General features: G+C 39.0%; 1 protein-coding gene across 1 annotated transcript in view; it reads right to left on the bottom strand.

Moving 5' to 3' along the window:
• prkcea (protein kinase C, epsilon a) overlaps positions 1 to 22,850 on the bottom strand; it is a 152,450-nt gene extending 129,600 nt beyond the window's left edge. The window contains exon 1 of the mRNA XM_022670334.2: positions 21,508 to 22,850. Coding sequence (XP_022526055.2) covers positions 21,508 to 21,855 — 348 coding nt within the window. The 5' untranslated portion in view covers positions 21,856 to 22,850. The remainder of the gene's footprint in view (positions 1 to 21,507) is intronic.
• Positions 22,851 to 26,121: the final 3,271 nt, after the last annotated feature.

The raw sequence follows: 26,121 nt of genomic DNA, 5'->3' as shown, positions 1-26,121 counted from the left end.
ATTTAAAAATCAATATTTTCTTAAATACACATCAAACCTTATTTGTCCTCCAAACCCTTGGCTTTGTTACGGTTGTCTGGATTTTATGTCTATTTTTAAACATGCAGAATTTGGGTTGATTAATGTTCCTGATCTTAACTTATTAAGTGGAGTAGAGAGAAAACAGGCAGCTTCTCTAAATGTCCTGTAGAAGATTTCAAACCCCTCATAGTATTCAAAATGTAAATAACTTATTTTACTGCAGATAAAATAGGATTTGTATCATCTGTACTTGTGGCCCATATATTGGCCAAGGCCTGTTAAGGGGTAACTTTGCATGCTTTTTAAATAAAGTTTTTGTCGCTGTTCTACTCAACACTTCGATCTCAATCTTGATTTACTTTCACACATGCGCCAAATTTCTGTGAGTCCAGACTGGATTAAAATGAAGCGCTTTTTAGAGGGTCGAATTGGAAGTGGAGACCGAAACGCACACTTCCACAAACTTCCAGAAACTTAACAAGAAAGTGAGAAAATATGATGAAAAGTACTTAAAAAATATGGTTTATGATTCTGGAGTTCACTGTCAACAGAGTTCCCAGCGTTGAAAAAACTTCTCCTTTTTGGATCAACATTTCTCTGTTAGTCTTGAATAATTTTCTGCATGTCTAAAAATGTTCCTGAGCCCTACTAAGTAGAGCTTAGATTCTCTGCCCGAACCCGACCTGACCCGAGGCCCGACCCGAGATTTCCCACCACATTCCTCGGGCCGGGTCGGGTTGGGCTCCAGAAAATAGTCTGAGATGTAGGCATCTGTTTCTTATTTATATTTTTATTTTTAAATAAAGCTCTGGTGTGATAATCACAACGTTGCTAAGCAACCAATTATTATTGTTAACGAAAATGAACCAAATAACGAAAACTGAAAGTGAAAAAAATAATTGATTTATAAGCTCTGTTTATTTGTGCCGATTCTGTCCGCGAAGCGGGAGTCGGATTCAGCAGGGAGTCGGATTCGGCACCTCAGCGGCTGCGCAGCGGCACCTCGCAAAATACGACAGAAAACACTGAGAGAGCTGCAGAATTCTGTATGGGACTAGAATATGAGCACGAGGAGATAAAAGAGTAACAGGAGATACAGTGTGTGAGAACCTTTACCTGTGAGTAGCTCATACACCAGAACACACAAATCTCTCTCTCTCTCTCTCTCTCTCTCTCTCTCTGTGTCTCTCTCTCTGTGTGTGTCTCTCTCACACGTGAACGCCTCCGCGTTTGACTTGCAGCACTGTGTGTAGCTGTTCTTAAAAATCATTTAAATTAAATAATAGTTCTATGCTTCTATGTCACAGTGTTAATTAACATAATTCTCATTCAAACAGCCTGAAAACAGACAGTTTATGGGGCGGGGCGGGGCGGGCTCGGGCTCATAATGACAGTTTATGGTTCGGGTTGGGTCGGGCTCGGGCAGAACGTGCACGGGCTCGGGTCGGATTTTTTGGGCCCGATCTAACCTCTACTACTAAGCCACGCATGGAACTTCTTTGTGCTTTAAAGCAGGCCCAACTATCACAATAAGTAAGCAAACTTATAATTGGTGTATTTGTGCTTCCAATGATGGGTGGTGGGGGGTTATAGAAAGGTCGTGAAATTTTCTAGAGCCAACAATGGGGTCGCACAGTTAAAAAGGTTAAGAACCCCTGCTTTTGAGTGTTGGTTACACCTGAGTTACCCTGATAGTCAGGGCATTTTAGTCCCAAAAGTGCACAAAAACAAAGACACACACTCACACTCACACACAATCTGGTGTCCTCAGTGTGTGGGTGTGTGTGTGAATGTCCTGAGTGTGTGAATGGGGTGCTGAGAGGCTCTGGGCTGGTTTCAGGATCCTGCAGAGATGATGATGGCAGTGATGAAGATGGTGGGAGTGCCTGGCTCGTCCACATGGTCAGAATGCAGCGCTGCATGAGTGCAATTCTGCGAGTGCTGCGCGAGAAGTGGGTCAATGACGAGTCCTTGCCTCACTGTTGCTCCCCACTACGCCTGAGGCTACTCCCCCTACTATCCATCACCTTCCACACCTACTATAGACTGTACTAATAGACTAGCAAACATTAGGCAACACCTTAGAATCATCTGAGATAAAACAGCAACCATGATGCATTGCAATGCTCATTTAACGCTTGTTTAAATAGCAACATTACTTGTAAAAATATCTACACTGAAAATGTTCAGGTAAAGTTCTGGCGTATTGCTATGTATCTTTGCAATGGAAAACACAGGTGCTCCACTGACTGAATACAACCTAGACAGACATCAATAGTCAGATGTTCATTGCTATCTTGGCAGTAAATTGTCACCACAATTGTCAACATTGGCAAAAACTGGCAGCAGTGCACAAACCCATAGAACATGACTGTTGGCAGCAACGCAAACTTTTACATTAACAATAAACAGAACATACGAACATGAATGTGCAGATCAGTTTCCTCTGCTGAGAAGCTCAGAAGCACTGCGCTGTTTAAATAGCAATCCACCACAGTCAGAGCTTACCTGGCACTTAAAAAGAATGAAAGGTGATCTGCTGATTGGTTTATTTCACATTACGTCGAAAACACACCCATGATTAATTAAGAGAATTACTACTATGCCTTTTGCGTGTTTCGAGCCAAACAAGGTGTACTTTACCTGTCGTTATGATAGCAAAGATGCACTGACACTGACTCATTATTTGAAAGTACTTAAATCTCCCTCATCTGATGACTTGCCACAGACAGCAGGTACAGATCCCTCTCTCAGACGACGTCTACCTCGGCTAATCCTGCAGTTTACGGTCTGACATTCTCAACCAAAATGACAGAAATTTGAGCCGCGCAAGGGGTACTTTTCCCGTCGTTACGATAGCAAAGACACTTTGACATGCCCTATATCAAGATGCACAGTGTGGGGTTGATGGCTGAGCTATAGATAGCTATAGATAGCTATTTCTTAAGAAAAAAGGGTACTTATCACATTTGATAATAGTATATGATTGTGAATAATCCGATCTTTTTTTTCACCACTAGCTTGAATGGAACATGATCGTCAGTAATGAGTAAATTTGAATGGCTAGCAGAGATAATCGCTACCGTGTACATGTTTGATAGCATGTGTGTGTCTGCGATTGTGTTTGATTGAGGATGAGCATGTACGAGTGTGTGTAAGGGTGTGTATAAGAGTGTGTGAATGTAACTGGGTCGTGCAGGCAGGCGTGCAGTTGGTGTGGTGATACTGGAGTGTGCTGGCACTCATCTCTCACCCTCTTTGTTCCTTTTCTCCAAAGCGCCCGAGCCCAGAGCTCCGGCCCAGCGCAGCATGTGACACCGACACAAGCAGCACCCGCATTACCACTGGCACACACACCCACACCCAGCGGGAAAGCTGCTCAATGGCTAAACTAATAAAAAGGTCAAACCACACACCTCGCCCGAGCCATTTAACACACAGTTCAATCCAATCCAGTCCTCCAAACGCCTGACAAGAAACACACACACACACACACACAGAGTGAAGAAGAACTGTAGACTGTTAAACTGTAGATCTGGCTAATACGCCATATTGTTTCCTACACAATAGTATCGTTATTATTTTTGAAACAATAAAAAAATCATATTTTGATAACAGTGATATTCTATATTAAATTAAATAAATTTTGTGTTCCTTTCACTATTTACTGTAAAGCTTTGGCTCTGTTTAGCAAAAGAAAAATTTGTCCAGCATCATTTATTTTACTTTGATCCTGGATATATGGAGATATTTGGATCGCATTATAAGTACCATGACATTCTGGATCATTGACTTCTGTTACAAATCTGATAAAATTCTTGTTTTTTTTAATATTTAAGTTCAGTGTTTTTCATGTTGCCAAGAGTATCGTTATCGTTATACCATGAAATACCATGAAATACCATGAAATATTGTGATATTAGAGCATATCACCCAACCACCCCCCCTCCCAGTTCTAATCCATGTTATGGTAAAAACTACTTAGCTAAGGAAAGAAAAAAATACTTTTAAAAAATGATCAGTCGATTCTAAAAATTATAAGAATTTTGAAAGTTTCCTCAAGTGCAGTCTCCTCCCAAAGACCATCAAAACATTATGATATTTGATGAGGTTGATGATGAAACTGGCACTCGTCAGGACCGCCCCAGGAAAAAAAGAGCAAGAGTTTCCTCTGTTGCACAGGATACGTTCATCAGAGTTACCAGCCTCAAAGCACTTCAGTATTCACTTACAGTGTTGGTAAGTTACTGATGTATACAGAATAGACAAAAGCTTACAGATATTTTTTATTTCTACTGAATGTTTAAGCCTGTTATACTAATTCAAACTTAAAATTGTATTTTGTTGCAGTAGAATGTTGAAATAAATGAAATATTTGTAATTCTAACAGTGCCAAAAATATTATTATCACAAAAATTATTTAAAAAATGGTATCTTTAGGTCTTATTTTAGGACCTGGTGTTCTGCTCCACCTGCAGACAATGAAAGTCACCAGCCGCCACTCGAACACATGCAGACAGACACACATACGGCACATATGGAAGAGTAGTATTAAAAAAGACAATAATGTGAAGGAAATGAGCGGAGGAGCTACGAAGGAGAGCAGCAGATGTGGCCTCCCAGAGAGTCACTTCCTGTCGCTAATTACTGCTGCTGTACGGACGCTCCACCTCCAACGTCCAGCGAAGAGCACAGCAGGAGGACTGGAGGAACACCTCCACCAACTTACTGCAAACTTCATATCTGCTGACAGGGACCTACACCCGCAGGATGCTGTCGGGGGAATGTTCTCAGTGCAGGAGGAAAGTAAAGCAGGACAATTATGTTTTTTAAAGTATGCACCGAAACAGATTTAGGACTACAGACTGTAATTATTATAGAACTACAAAATGCTCCTGATATGATCAGTGGAGCTGAAAAAAAAAACGATAATTGCTGTAGAAACAAGAAGGTGGTCATAATGTTATGCTAATTTATAGAGTTTTCTTATAGGTTTTATCTTGTGAACATTTGCTAATTAGCTTTAGAAATAGTCATTATTTTACACATGTTTAATTAATGTAGGTTTATGAGGTATACAAAAATATGTTCATGAAGTTCTTTGCGCAAAATCACTCTCCCATAAAAAGATCCTAAAAGCTCTATTCTTGCCGTTTTTAGTTCCTTTTAGAACGAACAGCTTAAGGGCTCTGTCACTTTTATGCAATTAAGCTGATGCCTTCATCTTTAATTAAGCTGATCTCCTTCATTTGCTGACTTGCCACGGACAGTAGTTACAGATCCCTCCCTCAGACAAAGTCTGCTGGCTTTTCCTGCAGTGTACTTTTTGAGGTAATCAACCAAAGTTACTGAAATGGCATCTCTTCAACTGATCTAGTCGGTGGGGCCCTGGTGGTGGTTGACAGGTGAGAGGTTTCCTTATTGTGATGTCACAATATGGGAGGAGCATCCAAACAGCTTTCAGACCTCAAATAATTCATAGAAAACAAGTTCATATTCATGAAGTTCTAAGAGTTCAGAAATCAATATTTGATGGAATAACCCTGGTTTTTAATCACAGTTTTCATGCAACTTGGTATTAGGGCTGCAACTAATGACTATTTTGGTGGTTAACTAATCTGACGATTATTTTTTCGATTAGTCTATAAGTCATCGATTATTACTGCCATCTTTAAAAACGCTAGAAACAACAGAACAGGAGGTTTAAATGGCATTTAAATATCTGAATGTTGTTTAAACATGGAAATTACTGATATTTAGTGATTTAATAAGTAATCTGTTGTGTTTGGGCACTTTTGGAGACACAAACTAAAGTCTCCCATTGCGCTTTTGTCCCCAGCACTTTGTTTAATGTGGTACTGTTACAAATTAACAATTAGTCGACAATGAAATTTGTAATCGATTAAATCGACTAATCGTTGCAGCCCTACTTGGTATGTTCTCCTCCACAAGTCTTACACACTGCTTTTGGATAACTTCATGCCTTTACTCCTGGTGCAAAAATTCAAGCAGTTCAGCTTGGTTTGATGGCTTGTGATCATCCATTTTCCTCTTGATTATATTTCAGAGGTTTTCAACTTGGTAAAATCAAAGAAACCCATCATTTTTAAGTGGTCTCTTATTTTTTCAAGAGCTGTAGTGACATCCGTTGCCCATGGTAACCAGCAAAAAAAGATGGTCTGAAGACTCATTGACCACGCTGTTGTGCAGTGATACAGAGGAGCATCAGTCCAGCAGCAGCTCTCCATCAGTAATGCCTTTATCTGTAGCTACAGCAACACCCAGCCTGAAACGCTGCATCAGCATTCCACTGCAGACCAGCAGCTCATCATGACGAGCCGAGAGATAAATCAGCCCAAAGTCCTGGAAATTATAAAATGTAGAAGTTGTGTAAATCTGCAAAAATAAAAAATGGATAATACACAGGAAGGAAGCTCGGGAGAGAGAGGTAGAAGGACAGCAGACAGAGGACAATAGTAGGAAGACGAGAGAATGAACCAAACAAAGAAATAAAGATAGTGAGCGGTGGGGGTCGGCGATATGTCCCTTAAAAAGTATCACAATATTTCAGGGTATGTTTGCAATATCGATTTTCTTGGTGATATAAAAAAAATATCGTATTCATTATAAGAATACTCTACTGCAACAAAATAAATGGTATATGTTTGTTCAATATTAACATAACAGTAGATTATATTATATATAGTATTAAAGTCATATCTCACTCTCTGCATAGCCACCACCATCTGGAGTGTTGTCTGAACTTACCCCTGAAGCCACCTGTTCACCTTACTGTCTTCGGGACTAAGGAATATCTTTTTCCCAATGGTGATTAGCATGCTTAATCAGACCGCAAACACTGCAAATAAAGCTCTCCAGTGACTCACGGGCACTCTGAAGACTTTATTAAATTTAACAGTAAACCATGCCAGCATAACATCTTGCATGTTCATATTTTTTTATAAATAGTTGTTATAGAAATGTTGAATATAGAGGAACATACAGCTCTGGAAATAAACTAAGAGACCACTTCAGTTTCTGAATCAGTTTATCTGATTTTGCCATTCATAGGTAAATGTTAGAGTACAATGAACATTGTTTTATTCTACAAACTACAGATAACATTTCTCCCAAATTCCAAATACAAAGAAAATGAGAAATGGCTGAAATAACAAAAAAGATGCAGAGCTTTCAGACCACAAATAATGCAAAGAAAACAAGTTCATATTCATAAATCAATATTTGGTGGAATAACCCTGATTTTTAATCATCTTTCAAGCATCAGTTTTCAAGCATCTTGGCATCACGTTCTCCTCCACCAGTCTTACACACTGCTTTTGGATAACTTTATGCTTTACACTCCTGATGCAAAAATGGTTTGATGGCTTGTGATCATCCATCTTCCTCTTGATTATATTCTAAAGGTTTTCAATTTGGTAAAATCAAAGAAACTCATCATTTTTAAGTGCTCTCTTATTTTTTTTTTCCAGAGCTGTATATTCAGTATTATTTCTTTTGCACATTTGTTTATTTTAAAAGACTCAGCTGCTTATGTTCTTTGGACTCTCTATTGGACTGATTATGTCATATTTGCACTTCCTATTCCCCAGTGCTAGTTCCACATCCCAGGTTGCCAGGTATAATAGAAGACAAGCATCGATGGAAGTAAGCGAGCGAACAGTAAAAAATAAACTGAAACAGAAACAGCACTGGGTGCTACCTAACTTAAAACACGTGTTAAAGGGGGTTAAAGAGCATTTAAATCCCAACTAGTCATCTAAATAAAAAAAATATATATTATTTGGTTGCATTATTGTGTGATATAGTGGGTGGTAGGGGTGGGCGATATGGCTCTAAAATAATATCACGATATTTCAGGGTATTTTTGCGATAACGATATACTTGGCGATATAGGAAAACTAAAATAATTCATTAATTTCAGGAATATAGTTTAATAGTATAACAGTCTAATCATAATGTTGCAAAATAAATAATATAGCATAAAATAATATAATGCAGCAAATAATATTGCAGAATATTTAGTGCATGCATATAAACTGCAAACTAAAACAATTATACAATAAATACACCTAAAGCTTCACAGTAAATAATAGACTACTTTTAAGACAGAACAGCCCTATTATCACGATATGGATTTTTAATATCATGATATTTCTGTGTCACGATATATTGTATACGATATAATATTGCCCACCCCTAGTGGGTGGTACCAGTAAAAGATGGGTGATCTTCTCTTTCCCAGCAGAAGCATCTTCTTCACTAAAGCACTCCCACCCTGCCCCTCTCCAACTGCCCCTATACACTATATATGACTCCATGCTAAAGGCATTGAAAGTAAGTAAGGAAACTAATAGGCTTCTAGATAAGAAACTCTCAGTGCTGATAAAATCAGACGCAAGGGAGCGTAGCAGAACTACGCGGCGGCCGCCGTGGAAGTGGACCGAAGGCTGGAGAGCTCCAGAAAGCAGCTGATGGAAGGCCTGTGAATTATTTAAGTCCTTCCTGCCTCGCATGAAAAAGACAGCAGGCCAAGTCTTGATGGTGTCTGAGACACATCCACAAAAGACATGGCAACCCAGCTCCAATTACCCCCACGGCTGGACTCTGCAGAGACGGCAGACATGTGCTGCTTATAACCCACCCGCGACCCGGAGTTAGACAAAGCATAGAGCTTTTCATGCAACTCATGCAACTCACACAGTGGTGTGAACAGCCCACAGACTGAGAAACATCAAATTCACAATCCAGTCTACAGCAAGAGTGGAAACCCCTGTAGCATTGCAACATCTACCATCAGCATGTGTGTTTGTGTTGTGTCTGTGAGGCTAGAAAAAACAGCAACAGAGAAGTAGTAAAGCACCGAATATGACACAACACCGTCAACTTCCTGTTTCTCAGAAACAACTGCTTTGAAGTTTCAATGGACATTTAGGCCAAGAGAGTTTTTTCACTAAGGGTGAGATTCACAGAGCATCTCACCATACGATATGATATCATAATACATTGCCCATCATATATAACTAACTAAATGATTCTGCAATACCATATACAATACACTGCATTGCAAGACAGTTCTCTATGATCTTTCAAAGCATCTGTGTTACTGAAGAGAATAAAAATACTAATTACTAGGGGGGGTCCCGATTCTCTAAATCCTTGATTCAATTTTAATTCCGATTTTAGGGTCACGATTCGATTAGATTCGATTTTTATTACAGCAAGGGCTGCTCTTTGAGCTACAGTGGGTTGTGCCATTTGCGTAGCATGCTGCGCCATTTGCGTAGCATGCTGCGCCATTTGCGTAGTTCGCTGCGTCATTTGCATAGTGCGTAGCGCACTGCGCCATTTGCGGGAGGGATCGTGGATCCTCTTTTTGACTTCGATGCTCGAGACCATGACATAATTTCGATCGATTTCGATATTTCATGACACCCCAACTAGGGATGCAAATGATTAATCGACTTTAGATTAATTGTCGATCAAGAGGTTGCTCGAACAAAATGTATTACTCGGGATTAATCGCTAGAGGGCGCTACTGTAGTAACTTGAACAGAGCGTGAGAACGAGAGGTGAACACGACTCGCGAGAGACCAGGGTTGAAAACAAAATGAAGCGGGCGAAAATAAGTGCGGTGTGGGACCATTTCAACATTGTTAATTTAGGCAAAGAAGTCAAATGTTCTCTGTGTAATGCGGTATTGAAATACAACAGTTCCACTAGCTCACTCAGTTATCATTTGAACGCCGTCACAGTTTCACTGAGAGCGCGAGCGTGTGATGAGAGAAGGGCGGAGGACATTACAGAGAGGATATGCAGCATGATCAAGACAGTTGACGGTACAGGGTTTCAGGATCTCATTGCATTGAGGATTGTTGAGGATTTCCTAATTAATAGCCTGGATGCAGTTTCTTCATAATCTATAGGCTCAATAATAATCTGTTTGGCTCTCTATTTAATTTCTTCTATTCTTTTTTTTTTTTTTTAATATGTCTAATGGTACAAAAACGCAAAAACTGAGCCAGTCCTTAATTTATTTCTTTTTTTAAATTAAAGAATGTATTTTCTTATACCATAAAAAGTCTGCTTTCTTTTCCTAATGCATAATTACTTGAGGAATATATAATATAATATAATACAATATAATTATCATAATATAATATATACTTTTTGAGCTCAGTGTTTTAACTATTTAGCTGGTATTTTTAAAGGCCCTATTGAAACACTAAAATTCAGGTAAAAACGCCGCTTATCAATTAATCGAAAGTCGATCGATAAGATCAATCAACTAATGATTAACGAATTAATCGATAATTTGCATCCCTAACCCCAACTAATTACTAAATACTAAATGTGGAAATGTGAGTAATATATTAAAAAACAAAGAATCAAACAAACAAAAGACCTTAAACCTTAAACAGAAAACTCTGAGAACACAAAAGAACCAAACACAACCAGAACCGACACGAGAACGCACAAAGGAAACTGAAAAACGCTGGGGTATAAATGCGCTTAGAGGGTACAGGTAACACCAGGGGACAAGTAATGAGGGGGCGGAGCTAAAAATTAACACTGGTGGGAGCACTGAAGACACGGGTGAAGAGCTATGTGCTAAGAAAGATATGTAAATAAACAGGAAGGCAGGAGAGTTTAAAACAGCTAAACATGTTTCAATAAAAATATTAATATTTGACATCACGTATAGATATGATACAATCATTTAAAAAATATATGATATATATGATATATCAGAATATCAATATACTGTCCCACCTCTAAATGAAACAGTACAGTCGTTACAGCTGTTTGCACTCGTTTTTTATGGATGTTGCAAGCACTGTACATTCTATCTTATAAAATGCTCACATGTGCAAAAGCTGGTTTATTGTTCACCCACTGTAGAGTATCTACCACTCTATGCTTCTCCAGTTTGTGGTGTCTACTGGTTAAAAACACCGGCTTTTCTGTGACAGAATGAGGTTCCATTTCCAGGCTGGACAATCCCACCATGCTACACCAGTATCAATTCATTAACACGTCTCCCAACACTGCACTGGTTGGTCTACCTGTGTAACACAGTTCTTATATGAGTCACTCTGAGGAACAGCGTCAGCCAAATGCCAGAGATGCAAATATAAATGCTTCTTCCTGGTCAAGGTCACAGCAGGTCCAGGGCCTACCAAGAATCAGTGGGCGTGAGGCAGGAATAGCCCTTGGACAGGGCGCCAGGTCTTTACAAAGCACTCACATGCCCTTTAAGTTATAGGAGGAAACTGGCACGGCTAATTCACTGAAAGTGTTCAGTTCTGTAGTTTGTAAAATGATTATTTTGGTAGTCGACTAATCTGATGATCGTTTTTTTTTTTTTTTTTTTTTTTTTACCGATTAGTCGATTAGTCAACGATTATTTCTGCCATGTCCTCCATCTCTAAAAACAACAGAAAAACTGCTGAACATGAGATTTAAAAGGCATTTAAATGTCCACATGTTGTTTAAATGTGAAGAGTACTGACGTAATGATTATTTTGGTAGTCAACTAATCTGATGATCTTTTTTTTTTTTTCGATTAGTCGATTAGTCAACGATTATTTCTGCCATGTCTTACATCTCTAAAAACAACAGAAAAACAGCTGAACATGAGATTTAAAAACCACTTTTGTTTGGGCACTTTTGGAAACAAGACAGACCCAGATTCTTCTGTCCCCAGCACTTTGTGTAATGCGGTACTGTTACAAATTAACGATTAGTCTACAATGAAATTTGTAGTCGACAAATTTAAATAATCGACATTGTCGATTATATCGACTAATCATTGCAGTCCTAGCAAGCAACAAGGTGGCTTAGTGGTTAGCATGTTCGATTCCCAGCACAGGGGTCTTGGGTTTAAATTCATGGGCATGGCAACACCCTTGCTCACTTCAACGTAGGTATCCTTACTAGTGTCGCTTAATGTGCCTTATAATCTGGTGCACCTTATGTATAAAGATAGACCTGAAAATAGACATTCATTGATAGTGCATCTAAAGCTACGTTCACATTATAAGCCACATTGCTCAGATCTGATTTGGCAGAATCTTGACAGTTTACATTCACAAATGTAAGTGATCTGTATCTGTGTGTAATGTGAACGAATCTGTCCCTGAAACACCGCCTCGCATGTTCACATTGATACATGTATAAACGTCTCCGTCTTCACCAACAACAAAAAAACCTCATATTAGAGAGACGAGAGACTCGTAGCTTTATAAAGGGAAGTTAATACGTTTGTTAGCAGCTCATATGTGGAGCATCTTTTGCTGGAGTGGAGAAACAGTAAACAGCTGGTCTGAAGTTCATGCTCAGGTCGAGGAGGAGAAAAAAAAAGGTCAGGTGGTTTGCTTTTGCTGTTTTTTTTGCAGCTATAGCTACACAGCTGTACCAAGAGACGCATGAATTCAGATTTGATGTTCACTTTCATGTTGCATGTCCATGGATCGGATAAGTATCCGATTTGGGACCACATATGAAAGTGGCTCAAATCTGATTTGAAAAAATCTGATTGAGTCACTTCAACCTGGTAATGTGAACGTAGCCTAATAATAAAAGTTTACTTTTTATCCCAAAGAGGACAGTGGAATCAGCATTGCCATGTAGTGAGCTGGGTTTAAACAGAACACTAAATGAACCACTTCTGACACCAATCTTTACATGTAAGCTATTAATTAAAAAAGAGGTAAAATACTGTGTTTTTAAGACTCGATACAGAATTGCAAAATATAATTTTGCAAGACTTCAATAAAACAACATTTAAAATAATTTAAAACGACATTTAAAATAGTAAATAGTTTTATCTAGTTAATGTTTAGTTTATGTGACGTGCCAAGACACTACTGTAACAGTGAATTTTATAAACCTCACCCAGTGCTGGATCTACCTGAGCGTTCATGTGATGTGTGGGCGTGTCGATGTGCGCTGCATGTGAGGAGCTCTCAGTGTTGAGCAGTGTGGGTTTGGACTGTAGACGTCTAGCCGCATTCACCACTGGCCAAATGTATGGGCGTGCTGGCCCACCACCACCTACACTGTTTATCCTGGCTATGGAGAACTTGGCTCCAGCGCTGGCAGCTGACTAACACTGACAAATCTGCCTTGTTTGAAGGACTGACTGCTCTTTACTGTCTCCCATCAAAAATGCTCATTTATGGTTCAGCATCAAATATGCTGCAGGCTTCAACTTCAGCACACTTTTAAGTAAGCACAGCCAAGGGTAATTTAGAGTTATCTGGCAACCAGGCACTTCAGCCTGGAGCTCAAAATCTCTAGTGCTGATATTGACATTTTCCATTATGTATTTTCTTAGGAAGAAGAACCCATTACAGTGATTGAGCCAGTATGTCACCTTTAAAACAGTGTTTAAAACAGCGTTTTCATTTGAGTTAAACTTATAGTTAGTTATAGTTAGAATATAGATTATAAGAATGTTAGATTATAATGTTATCTAGAAGGAAATTAAAGGTTACCAAGAACAATAAGTGACCAAAAAATATATAGATATTTAAAAAAAATTATATTATTGTCATTTTATTTATTTATTTTTGCCAGTGATAAAGTTCTAAAATAATATCATAATAATGCATCTACAACCTTTTAAAAACATCATTAACTTTTACTTATTATAAATATCCTGACATTAGAATTAGAATATTTAAATATATCCTAAATAAAGAAAACATATAGTATACTATATAATTTATGTTAACAAGGTAAAAATAATCAGGTCAGCAAAAATCATTAATGTTAGGCCTGGAGTGATAATTACATTATTGATTTATCGTACAATAAATGAACATGACCGATAATTTATGCCTCCCATGACACACACACACGTACACAGTACAGTTTTACTGTTGCTGTTGTCTTTCACAGTGTATGTTGTCTCTATTGGACATTATAAAAGTTTTTTTTTTATGTTGTTCTGGGTTCTTTTGTGACCTCCTGGATGAGTTGTCCATGCCCTTTTGGTCACTCCAGTTGTGGTTATTAGTGAAATTGAACTCAGCTTTCCAAAAATAATTAATCACAGTTTCAAATCAATTTATTGGGGGGGCAAACACTTTTTCACAAAGTGCTGGGTTGGTTTGGATATTTTTTCCCTTAATAAATAAAATCAACATCATTTAAAAAGTTCTTTTTATATTTACTCGGGTTATCTTTGTCTGATATTACAGTTAAGAAAAATTTTACTATGACAAAAATGCGGGAAAAAAATCCAACAGGTTAGCCTGTTAGCAGTTAGCCTTCTAGCATTTAGTGTGTCAGTGGTTATCATTTCATGGGTTAGCCTGTTAGCAGTAAACCTAGGTATGAAAAAACTGGATACCACCCAATCCTAATACTGGTTCATTCATGTTCTTTTTTCCTCCTGGATGAGTTGTTCATACCCTTTTGGAGTAATTTTGGTCGACCGGCCACTCCGGATGTGGTAAGTAGTGAAACTGAACTCAAACACTTTTTTCACAAAGGGCTAGATTGGTTTGGATAGTTTTTTTTTTCCCTTAAAAAAATGAAATCCTCATTTATAAAGTGCTTTTTATTATTTACTCGGGTTATCTTTGTCTGATATTAAAGTTAAGAAAAATGTTAGTATGACAAAAATGCGGGGGAAAAAAATCTGTAAGGGGTAAATATTTTTCACGTCACTATACATGCAGTCTCAATCCCTACAGGAAGCAGTCTTAATCAAACGTGTGAAAGTCAGGCAGGCAGGCAGTGATGGAGATGCTGGGCTGACGGAGCTGTGTTAGTGGACAGGAACGACGGGGGAGTGCTGAGATGAGATTGATTTTCTCCCCTCGCTCTCTCTCTCTCTCTCTCTCTCTCTCTCTCTCTCTCTCACTTTTACACATTTGCAAAGCGAGAGCTGCCAACGCAGAGAGGGGGAAGCCTTACCAATACAGAACATGATCAATAAACTCTGACCTTTCCCTCTGTGTCTAACGCCAGAACACCACAACACCAGAGCACCAGCTCCTCACTGCAGCCCCTCGGCTGGGCTTAGATTACATAACACCGCAGCGCCTCATCATTCCAGCCATGCTTATACCGCAAACGTGGTCCATCTCATACCACACGCTATATATCCCCTCTATCGCCTGCACCCTCAAACCACTGTAACACGAGCCCAGAGCAGTTATCACCAGGATTTAACAATAGCTCACAATTTACAGCATACTGATAGTGAGACAATGCTGTGCTAAGATTAGATACAATGTTCCAAACAGCATGCTATCAGAATTAGATCAGTCACAATTACGATACTCATTTAGTTTGAACTGTTTTTGATATAAACTGTATTTTTGAGAAATTATTGCAATAAACTTTTTTAATTATGGTATTCTGTTTCATGCTGCTATTATATTAATGAAGACATTAAACCATACAACAATGCAATTAAAGTATTTTAAAAATCAATTAACAAATATGCACACTGAAATAATATCCTATGTTTAAATGAATAAAAGAATTAAAGTAGGATGAATGTTTTAAAACAAAGTCAACATCCCGGCTAGATTATCCAGTTCCAGAGGTTAGCCTGTTAGCCGTATTCATTCTAATGTTAAGCCTATTAGCAGTTAGCCTTCTAGCGTTTAGCCTATCAGTGGTTGTCATTTCATCAGTTAGCCTGTTAACAGTTAGCCTTCTAGTGTATAGCCTGTTAGCTAAGAATAACCAGTAAGCTAACAGGCTAGTTAGTCAGTTGCTTAGTCAGAAACAGCTGTACTGAGCTGTCTGATAGTCTGTGTATCTCTACTGGAGGCTATAGCTTGTATTTGTCCCTTGTAATACCATATACTGCAGTAAATTTTTGACACATAATGACAATATAAAAAAAAGTGGAAAACCACCCAACCCTAATACTGATTCATTTATGTTAACAGGCTGTTCAAGCATTATAAAAAAAAAACACACAAGACCAAATAATTAATATCAAACAATGACATTATTGATGACCTGCCTTCTAGCATTTAGCCTGTCAGTGGTTAGCATTCCACTGGTTAGCAGTTAGCCTTGTAGTGTTTAGCCTGTTAACTAACAATAATTAGTAAGCTAATAGGCTAGTTAGTAGGTTAGTTAGTCAGAAACAGCTGTACTGAGCTGTCTGATACTGTGTGTATCTGTACTGGAGGCTTTAGCTTAGCACGTGAGCTTTAGATCCCAACACCACACAAACATACGCTAATTTCTGACTTATTATGTCCATATATTGTATATAATAGGCTAGTCGTGCAATTACACTCTACACAGCTCACCTCAAACAAAGTTTTGATAGCTAATTAAGACTATTTAGACATTGCAATGGTAATATAAAAATGTTTATATATCATGAATAGAAAAAAATAGATGCATCAAATATTCAGCAACCAAAATTGCTTGGCCAAAAAATAGCACAATATTTTTTAATATATAAAACAAAGACAATTGATGAGGTGACTACATCACAACCAGCTGGTATGTGAAAAATGTCCAATGTATAATGTTAAATAAACAATTATGAATAGCTTCATATGTTTAACTTAGTTTGATTATTATTTATTTTGTGCATTTCTACTAAATAACAAAATCAATAAACACAATGGGCAATATTAAGGCCTGCAAAAATGGTTGAGCTCATAACAATTACTGGATGATAAGCTGAATACTGAATTTATCGTTACAGATCTAGATTATCTCAATTTTTTTTAAGCTTTATATTGCTCTCTCACAAATTCTATGAGATTATTTTCTGAAAATATGATTCTATGAGAAGTGCAAATCATTGCATTTAGGTCTGTCACAATAAAAAAAGTTTGTGGACGACATATCATCATAGAAATTATTCTGATAAATGGTATTATTCTAATTTTAAGGCTATTTAAATGCAGTTGAAATAATGTTAATAGAAGAGCATAAAAAAGCAATTGTAGACTTTTAAATATGACAAAATTCTAATTAATGATAGTTATTCTTCAGCTACTGCAGTCTGTGCACACTGTCTGTGTGTATGGCGTAACAGTTATTGAAGCACTGATTGGTCATTAAGCATGACTGGCTAAAATATTGTTATTCACTGTTATTTATATGAATAAACATACAAATAAACACAACATATGAGATCACCATTATCAAATATTATTCTGGTCATGTCGATTTATTGTTCGATTAGTTGATAACGTAATTACTGTGACAGGCCAAGACTGTATTCTAGTTTTGTTTATATTACATTTTACATAATTTCCAACTATTTTTGTATTGGGGTTGTACTATATGTCCATTTCAAATGCTGTATGTGTACTATGGATATATATATATAATCTGTACTTTCTGTGCTCAGCAGGTTCTAACCCATTTTTTGCCATGAGGACACACTCCAAGCGAGAGTGAATGGCAAACTGCCATCTTCACAATCGGATCAGCGCTACATAGACGCCTGACTGAGATGCACTGTGTGCAGAGTCACTCTTCAACTACACACCCATCCTCTACCACCAATTCACTTCTATGCAGTTCCTCATTCTGAACCTGCAGTCCATCTGAACTACATCATCAGCTAGAGTTGAGGTAGAGTTGAGGTGCACATTGAATTCTGCTGTGATTTGATCAGCCGTGGTTTCTGTTTTTTTATTGGATACAATCCGGGTAAGCACCCGAACATCCCTTTCAGACAGCTTCCTCTTACAGCGTCCACAGTTAATCCTGTTGGATGTGGTTGGTTCTTCTTGGTGGTATGCTGACATTACCCTGGATACCGTGGCTCTTGATGCATCACAAAGACTTGCTGTCTTGGTCACAGATGCTCCAGCAAGACCTGCATCAACAATTTGTCCTCTTTTGAACTCTGGTATGTCTCCCATAATGTTGTGTGCATTGCAGTATTTTGAGCAGAACTGTGCTCTTACCCTGCTAATTGAACCTTCACACTCTGCTCTTACTGGTGCAATAATGTGCAATTAATGAAGATTGGCCACCAGGCTGCTCCAATTTAGCCATGAAACCTCCCACACTAAAATGACAGGTGTTTCAGTTTCATTGTCCAACCCCTGTATACGTGCATGCCAAAAGTCATGGGAACTCCCACACAGATGAACTCCCACCAGTTGGGGAGAAAATCATAAAAACATGTAAAGACTAATTTAATTTTTTTTTTTCACATTTTGAAGGGCAGAATAAAAACTATAAAATTGGAAAATTAACTAAAATCTATTTATTTTTAAGTATATTAAGTTTAGTAGAATTACACCTTATTTTCTTTTTTAATATAAATTTATATTTTACCCTCAACAAGTCAGAAAATTCAACTGATATCACTGATTGCAACTTGTCTACATAAAAAAAAACTCAGTTGGTGAGTTAAAGGTTTTGTAGGGCAGTGATTCGCAACCCTGGTCCTGGAAAAATGTCTGCAGGTCTGCTTTGAATCATTTTAGTGCTAACCCTGCCCCCGACACACCTGATCCAGATAATCAGCTAATGGACAAGCCCTGTCTTAGCTAATGGGGGGTGTAAAAGCAGGAAACCACTACATTGTGCAGAGCAGGGGGTCTTCCAGGACCTGGCAGCCAATCAAATGAGGTTATTTTATCACAGGGACCATCAGTTCCAGTCTTGAAAGAAGAGGTCTGGTGTCCAGACCAGTTTAGTTTGGTGATTATCACTGATTTTCAGATGCAGATTTCATTTTCCAGCAGGACTTGTCACCCCACCAGTACTGCCATATATATACACATGTGTTTATATGTAAGCTTATATGTAACTTAGCATCAGTAAAACTGACCTTAGATGCTCTTCTTGGACCCTCTTCTTATATCTCTGTCATTTTGGATTCAATGAGGTCATTGTTGATTGTGTTGTGAGTAATGAAAAATATGAGGTGAAATCTGATTTGATTTTGCCCAAAGTGTCCAGAATATAATCTCATTTCAAACTACCTTTAAATGTTGCAAAAATCTGATTTCATGTGGTTTCTACAGGGGTTGGACAATGAAATTGACACACCTGTCATTTTATTGTGGGAGGTTTCATGGCTAAATTGGACCAGCCAGGTGGCCAATCTTCATTAATTGCACATTATTGCACCGGTAAGAGCAGAGTTTGAAGGTTCAGTCAGCAGGGTAAGAGCACAGTTCTGCTCAAAATATTGCAATGCACACAACATTATGTGAGGACAAATTGTTGGTGCACGTCTTGCTGGCGCACCTGTGACCAAGACAGCAAGTCTTTGTGATGTATCAATAGCCACGGTATCCAGGGTAATATCAGCATACCACCAAGAAGAACCAACCACATCCAACAGGATTAACTGTGGACGCTGTAAGAGGAAGCTGTCTGAAAGGGATGTTCGGGTGCTAACCCGGATTGTATCCAAAAAACATAAAACCACGGGACAATAAATGATTGTGGTCTAAAACCAGGTGTTTCAGTTTCATTGTCCAGCCCCTGTAGCTGTCCAGATTATCAAAAATCAATCTGGATACTATCTAGATATGCCAAAAATCTGATTGGGCCTGACATAGAATAAATCCCCTGGACCAGGAAAAGGATCAATCATTTTAAGAGTAAAGACTTATGTTCATAAATAAATACAGATATGATCACCATCATATATACAATATTTCCAATTAATACAGGTATGCAGACTGCTTCTATAAACATTAGTAAAGGATGGGTCTCAGGCTCTCAGGAGCTCAGTGAACTCCAGCACTGTGGTACTGTTATAGGACGCAACACCTTTGCAACAAGTCCAGCCGTGAAATTTCACTATGCACTACTAAATATTCCACAGCCAACTGTCAGTGATATTATAAGACAGTGGAAGCGACTGGAAACAAAAGCAACAGATGCTGAGGAGCATAGTGCACAGAGGAACCAACTTTCTGCAGAGTCACTACATCACTAAACACCTCCAAATGTCATGTTGCTTCAGATTAGATCAAGAACTGTAGAGTCTAAAGAGCTCCATGAAATGGAGAGTTTCCATGGCCGAGCAACTCCATTTTTCCATGGCCTTAAATCACCAAACACAGGTTAGGTGCATATTTCCTGGACACATGTCTGAAATCATCTTTCTGAGTCTATTTAGTATAAAAATCTCTTTTTAAAATTGCTTTTTTAATTATTCCATTGAAGAACCTGATTTGTTTCCATAACCAACCATATTTGTAGTATAGATGTGAAGAGCACAACACAAAGATGGTCTAAAGAAGCTTAATTTGATGTTGGGAGGGATCTTTGAGCGAATAACCTATTTAAAAAATGGCATATGTACATGAACAATTACTGATATTAGCATCCGCCTACAATTCCCATCATCACACGGGTGCATCCTTCCTGGAAACTGACTGAAATCAAAACTAAATTCAAAAGCATCATGAATGCAGACCTTACACACAAACTGACTTTCTACCAAATGTTACATTGCTTCATTTAGTTCATTGTGGGATGCCATTTCAGAAATTAGAAATTATTATAACATTTGTAATATGTTTGAGCTGTGTGAAGATAACAAAGACAGTCCAAGGAACCTTCATTTGATCCTGAAAGAGGTTCTTCACCAGTTTAAATAATCTTATCACCCTCACAAACTCACATCTTCCAGATATTAGCATCCGCTCATGCATTTTCTGTCATTATTTTATTGGAAACTGATTGAAATCAAAGCTAGTTTCAAAACCTGCATGAATGCAAACCTTACATTCATACAGACATACAGCCTTCAGACCATCCACCTGTGGTTAAATACTAAAAATAAAGGAGCTTCAAATGGTTAGAAGCACAAATATAGTTTGGCTACATATTGAACCATGTTTGTAATAGTGGTCTACAAATGTGAGAACCTTCAAATTGGTAAAGAACCTTAATTTTAATATTAGCTGATGGTTCTTCTTGCTCATAGAAAAGATGGTTCTTCAATCTGGGCCTTGAATCCAGTTTCCAGTCCTGGATTTTGTAATGACTGGATAATAAGGAAACAGCTGATGTAATTGATTGGCCCATGCAGTGGCACGCCTACCAAGAATTACAAAGTCCAGGACTGAAAACTGAACTGGACTTTTGATGTAGTAAAGCGTGATAAAAATTAGATAGTAGTCCATTCTACACCGGAGTTCTCCTTTAAGGCCATCTCTGACACATCACTGAAAATGAACTAGAATTCTGCACAGACAATTCTAAGATCATTACCAACCACTACAACTAAAAGTTGCAATCACTGGATATTAGAAAAAACATTTGATATAATTGATTGGATAATTTATCGGTCTTGCATCTACCAATGATCACAAACAGTCAAAGACTGGACAATGGATTGGAGGTATTGGCACTGACCAAAGAACCATCTGAAGCACCTGCATTTTTAAAATATGTATCTATGTGTATGTATATGTATCTCTGTGAGGCTGACCCCCATCCCTTTCTTTTCTTTTTCTACATACTGTTCATAAAAGCAGTACATACCCAGTCCTCGAAGTGGCGGCTGCCGTTCTGCAGCAGGTCCTCGAATTGGATGGTGCAGTTGGCCACGAAGTCATCGTAGCCGATGGGCGCGTCGTGGAAGACGGACAGCTCGATCTTCTTGCCGTCATAGACCTCGGTGACGAACTCGTCGTTCCACGCGGGGCTGTTGGTCTTCTGCTTGGTGGAGGTCTGGCCCACGCGAGAGTCGTCCACGTTCAGGGCGATGTAGGTGTCCAGCAGGAAGCCCTGCGTGCGGGTGCCGACGGCGTGGCGGAGCGACCAGGGGGTGGGCTTGAGGTCGAGCGCCTCGCACACCTTGATCTTTAGCAAGCCGTTGTAGACCACCATGATGATGCTGATGGTGGTGATGATGATGCTGCTGATGATGATGAAGACGGGGGCCGAATGCAACTGGTTGCACCCACAGAGCGTCGGATAATGCGGAGGGTTCACATGGCAGTTGGTACCGTCGGGGCAGGGTCGGTGGTGGCGGTGGTTAGGATGGCGGTGGCAGCAGCAGTGTGGAGCGATGCATGTAGATAGATTGATAAATTAATAGATAGATGAATGAATGGATGAATGGAAGAATGGAAGAAGGTGGATGGATTGCTGGTCTGCAATCTGGTCAGGTCAATAGATGCGTCTGGTTCTTGTTCTGTCTCTTCTTCTGGTTCCTATGACATACGTGGAGAGACTGGACCAATATAGGCTAGACTAGACAATATATCTACAGGTCAGGTGCGAAATCCTGAAGCTCGAAAGATCAAAGCAGCAGAAGATCAGCAGAATATCATCATCATTAGCAGAAGACGCTGGCTGTTCTTCTTTGATGCTCCTCGTTTGTTGTTGTTGTGATCAGCTGGACAGGAATCCTCCCCTTCTGGCAGAGCCCAGACTGATCAGTCTCGAGAGCGCGAGCGCAGGGAATAACGTTACTCCCAAGCGCGAAAAGCGCGTGGAAAAACGTGGAAATCAGGAGAAGCTGGAAAACGACTGATCCCAGTTGCCTGAATTATCCCAGTATGAACGTGAAGGTCTTCCAGTGGGCGAGCCTCATGAACGCGCAGCAGCCATCGGTCTGGGCAATCCTCCTCCTCCTCCTTCTCTGGCAGCCTTAAGCCGTGTGTGGCTGGTCTAGCCTTGTGTGTTTATGCGCGTGCGTGCCGCGCGTGCAAGAGCGAGCGCGCGCGCGTTTTGCGTGTATGTATCGTGAGCTGCGGATAGCAGCAGGATCCGTCCGCGCTCTTTGAGCCGCCCGTATCCGAGCGCGCAGTGGGGCTGGAGCTGCGCTCGCTCACTCTGTCACTCACTCACTCGCTTCCTGTAGCCTTTCTCTCTCTCTCTCTCTCTCTCTCTCTCTCTCTCTCTCTCTCTCTCTCTCTCTCTCTCTCTCTCTCTCTCTTTCTCTTTCCCTGCCTCCCTCCTCCCGCGCTGCGCCTGGGCAGGAAATGCGCAAAAACACGTCAGCTGGGTTAAGCCGCGCCGCGTCCAGCCTGGGCCGGATGGGGGAGTGTGTGGACACACATATAAGCACGCACGCGCGCGCGCCAGCACAAGCATACACAAAGGCGCGCGCGGGAATGTTGTGTGTGTGTGTGTGTGTGAGAGAGTTGGTCTAATTGTTGGATTAGTAACTAGTGTTTGAATGAGTTTGAATAAATTGTGTGTATTGTGTGATGCTCAGGTTTTGTTTATTACTAAAATCATTATTTAACTAACAACAAAAGTGAAACTTTAAAATGTAATTATGTAATTTTGATCTGTAAAGACATTAAGCTCAATTATCCCGGTCTGCAAAACTATCCCTTAAAGTGACTAACTAAACCCCCTGATTTTAGCTGACTCTACTTGAAAAATGCTACAAATTAGGAGGAGTAGTTTGGGAGGTGCACTAGATGATGTATGGGTTTAGGGGCGGGGCAGAAAGGAGAGCTGATAGTGCTGAGATAGAGGTGTGTCTTGATGGTTGGACATCACCAAGGGAGCGGTATTATTCAAAAGTCGAGATATTTTTATTGTCACGTCACAGAGTACAGGTGTACAGGTGTATTGATCAACTGATTTGCATATTGTGAGTGTCCACGCACCAAAGTATACACAAACATCATCCTCGCCTTTGCACAGTTAAATCTGTTCTTCTCAAGACTGTCAGCTGTGTCTGCTCAATTAGCCCTGTCTGGGAAACTACACCTTAAACTGTAACTTTAAACTTTACACTGATTTTAGATTACTCTATTTAAAAAAATGCTAAAAATTAGGCACTAGATGATGTATGGGTTTAGGTGTAGGAAGAGCTGATTGGGCTGAGCAGTGAGCCTCTAATAGAGGTGAGACACAACTGATCTGCATATAGTGAGTGTCTGCGCACCAAAGTACACAAAAATGTCATCCATGCCTATAGCAGAGTTAAACCTGAGAGGGTGCTAAAGAGGCATAAATTACTACAATAAAAGCGTTTTTTTAAAGGGTAGGAAATGTTTATAAAAAATGTAAGCAGGACTGGTATGTTTTACAACTTAATAAAAATATATATAGTTTAGGCTTTAGTGCCACTTAATCTTAAACTTTACATATGTTTTTAGAAAAGAAGAATCAGTTTTATGAGGTAGAGTCACCTGGAATTCAGAGTTTCAGTTAACAGCTGTGCTGAACTTGTCAAGAGCTAATTACTTGAATTTCTTGTCTCTTAATATTTGAGTAATGTTCTAATCCAGATTATGAGAAGAACTACTCAACTAAGTAAAGCATAAAAAAGCTCCATTAGTCTTTTTAAAAAGTACCTTCTGAGAGACTGGCTGTCCCACAGGATGCAGTTGAGGTCTTGAGTTGATCCCATTGGAACAGGAAAGCCTCAGGATAACTCAATCAGCTTCTTCTCGCGTGATAAAGCAGCACCCAGGAAGTCTTTATCTGCATGGCTGAATGATGAGAAGACGAGGTGTGGACATTAAGCTGGAGGGCTCATCAGTATTGAGTATAATATTGAGAAGACATGTTGGCAGATTTCATATGTGGCTGATAAAAGCATTGACCACTAGACTGAGAGCAGCTTGAGCTCTTTTGCTGTGTTTTACCGACCTCTAATGGTGGAAAAGGTAAGTGCAGGTCTATTTAAAGGACAATATTTGTTCTCAGCTGACAGCAAATGTTCTTTTCTGCGGAATTTAAAAGCTAACCAGAAAAAAATCATCTTGAAAGAGTAAAATGACACTAAAATTGCTACTTTTTAGTCTACTGGTTTCAGTCACTCGTGCAGTGATTGCATTATCCCAGTTGGTGGCACTGGTGACACCAGGGCCTCAGTGCTCCCACTCATATTAATAGACACATTCATACTGGAACTGTGGTGAAATATGAAGTGAAAAAATCATATATACGTCCAATAAAATACAAGTCTCAAAATCTCCAAAACAGCAAATTTACAGGAGAGAGATAAAACCCTCTTAACTTTCAATAGAAGTCAATGTAAAAAGAGTTAACTTCAGGTAATTTTGGAGACTTTCTATTGGTCCATTCATCAAGAAATTGTGACACAGTGTTCAAATTTTGTAGTAAACTAAAAAAAAAATGAAAAAAATTAGATATTTGTTTTTCATTGGACAATGACAACATACACTATTTGTCTATTTGGCTTTCCACACAGGGATAAACCTAGTCTTAGACAAAAATTTTTTTTTAATTGGAAATCTACATCCAAAATGACGATTAGTCCAAGAATCAGCTTAAAATACCCAGTTAAAGAAACCAAACCTTCTAATGAATACACTTACCTATTTTTAATGATTGACACAGATGTTCACACATAGCTTGTATAATCTCTAAACCTGGATAAGATGAATTTTTGATTTTGAGCGATAATGACAAAAATCTAAAATTTGCTAAATTTCGAAATGTTATCGTCCACACAACATAAAATTCCAACACTGTTGGATGATGATATGTTGTTTGTTTTAAATTCTGGTATTAAGTTTAATGTTAAATTAGTTTGATGTCTGATTTTTATTCGGGTACTTCTATTGCTAAACAAAAGCCTGTACAACAAAGGAGTTTGACGTCATGTTAAGTTTAACTAAAATTCAATGTCAGTTCCTTTTTTGTCCTGAAGGGGTAGGTGTCGTGTTTGATTTGGGCACATGAAAAAGCAGCATTGATGGTTCTTCTCTTTCTTCCTGTACAGGTATTTCCATAAAGGTGTGCACACTACATGGACAATGGTATCGGGATGCTTGTTTATTCATCGTTTCTTCCATAATCAAGAGCTTTTGTTGGAATATCTGTCTCCACTGTAAGCCCATATCATCCCCAACTCCTCAACTCATCCAAAAATTACTGGATAGAGCTCCATCAACATTCCAGAGAACACAGTTCCACTTCTCCACAGCTCAATGATTCCTCTAACCCATGTCTGACATTAAGCAAGGTGCCAATACGGTGGTATAAAAATGTGTTTGTCCCCTTTACGATTTCTTATTTTTTGCATGTTTCCGATCTTAAAAGTTCCAGATGTTTTACGGCAGATATAATGGGACACACACCTTCTAAAAAGTTCCACTTTTGTCTCATCAGTGCACTGACTATTTTCCCAAAAGTCTTGGGGATCATCAAGATGTTTTC

Source organism: Astyanax mexicanus, chromosome 15 (genome assembly GCF_023375975.1).
Source record: "Astyanax mexicanus isolate ESR-SI-001 chromosome 15, AstMex3_surface, whole genome shotgun sequence".
NCBI classification, from domain to species: Eukaryota; Metazoa; Chordata; class Actinopteri; order Characiformes; family Acestrorhamphidae; genus Astyanax; species Astyanax mexicanus.
This window is presented reverse-complemented; position numbering and strand designations above follow the sequence as displayed.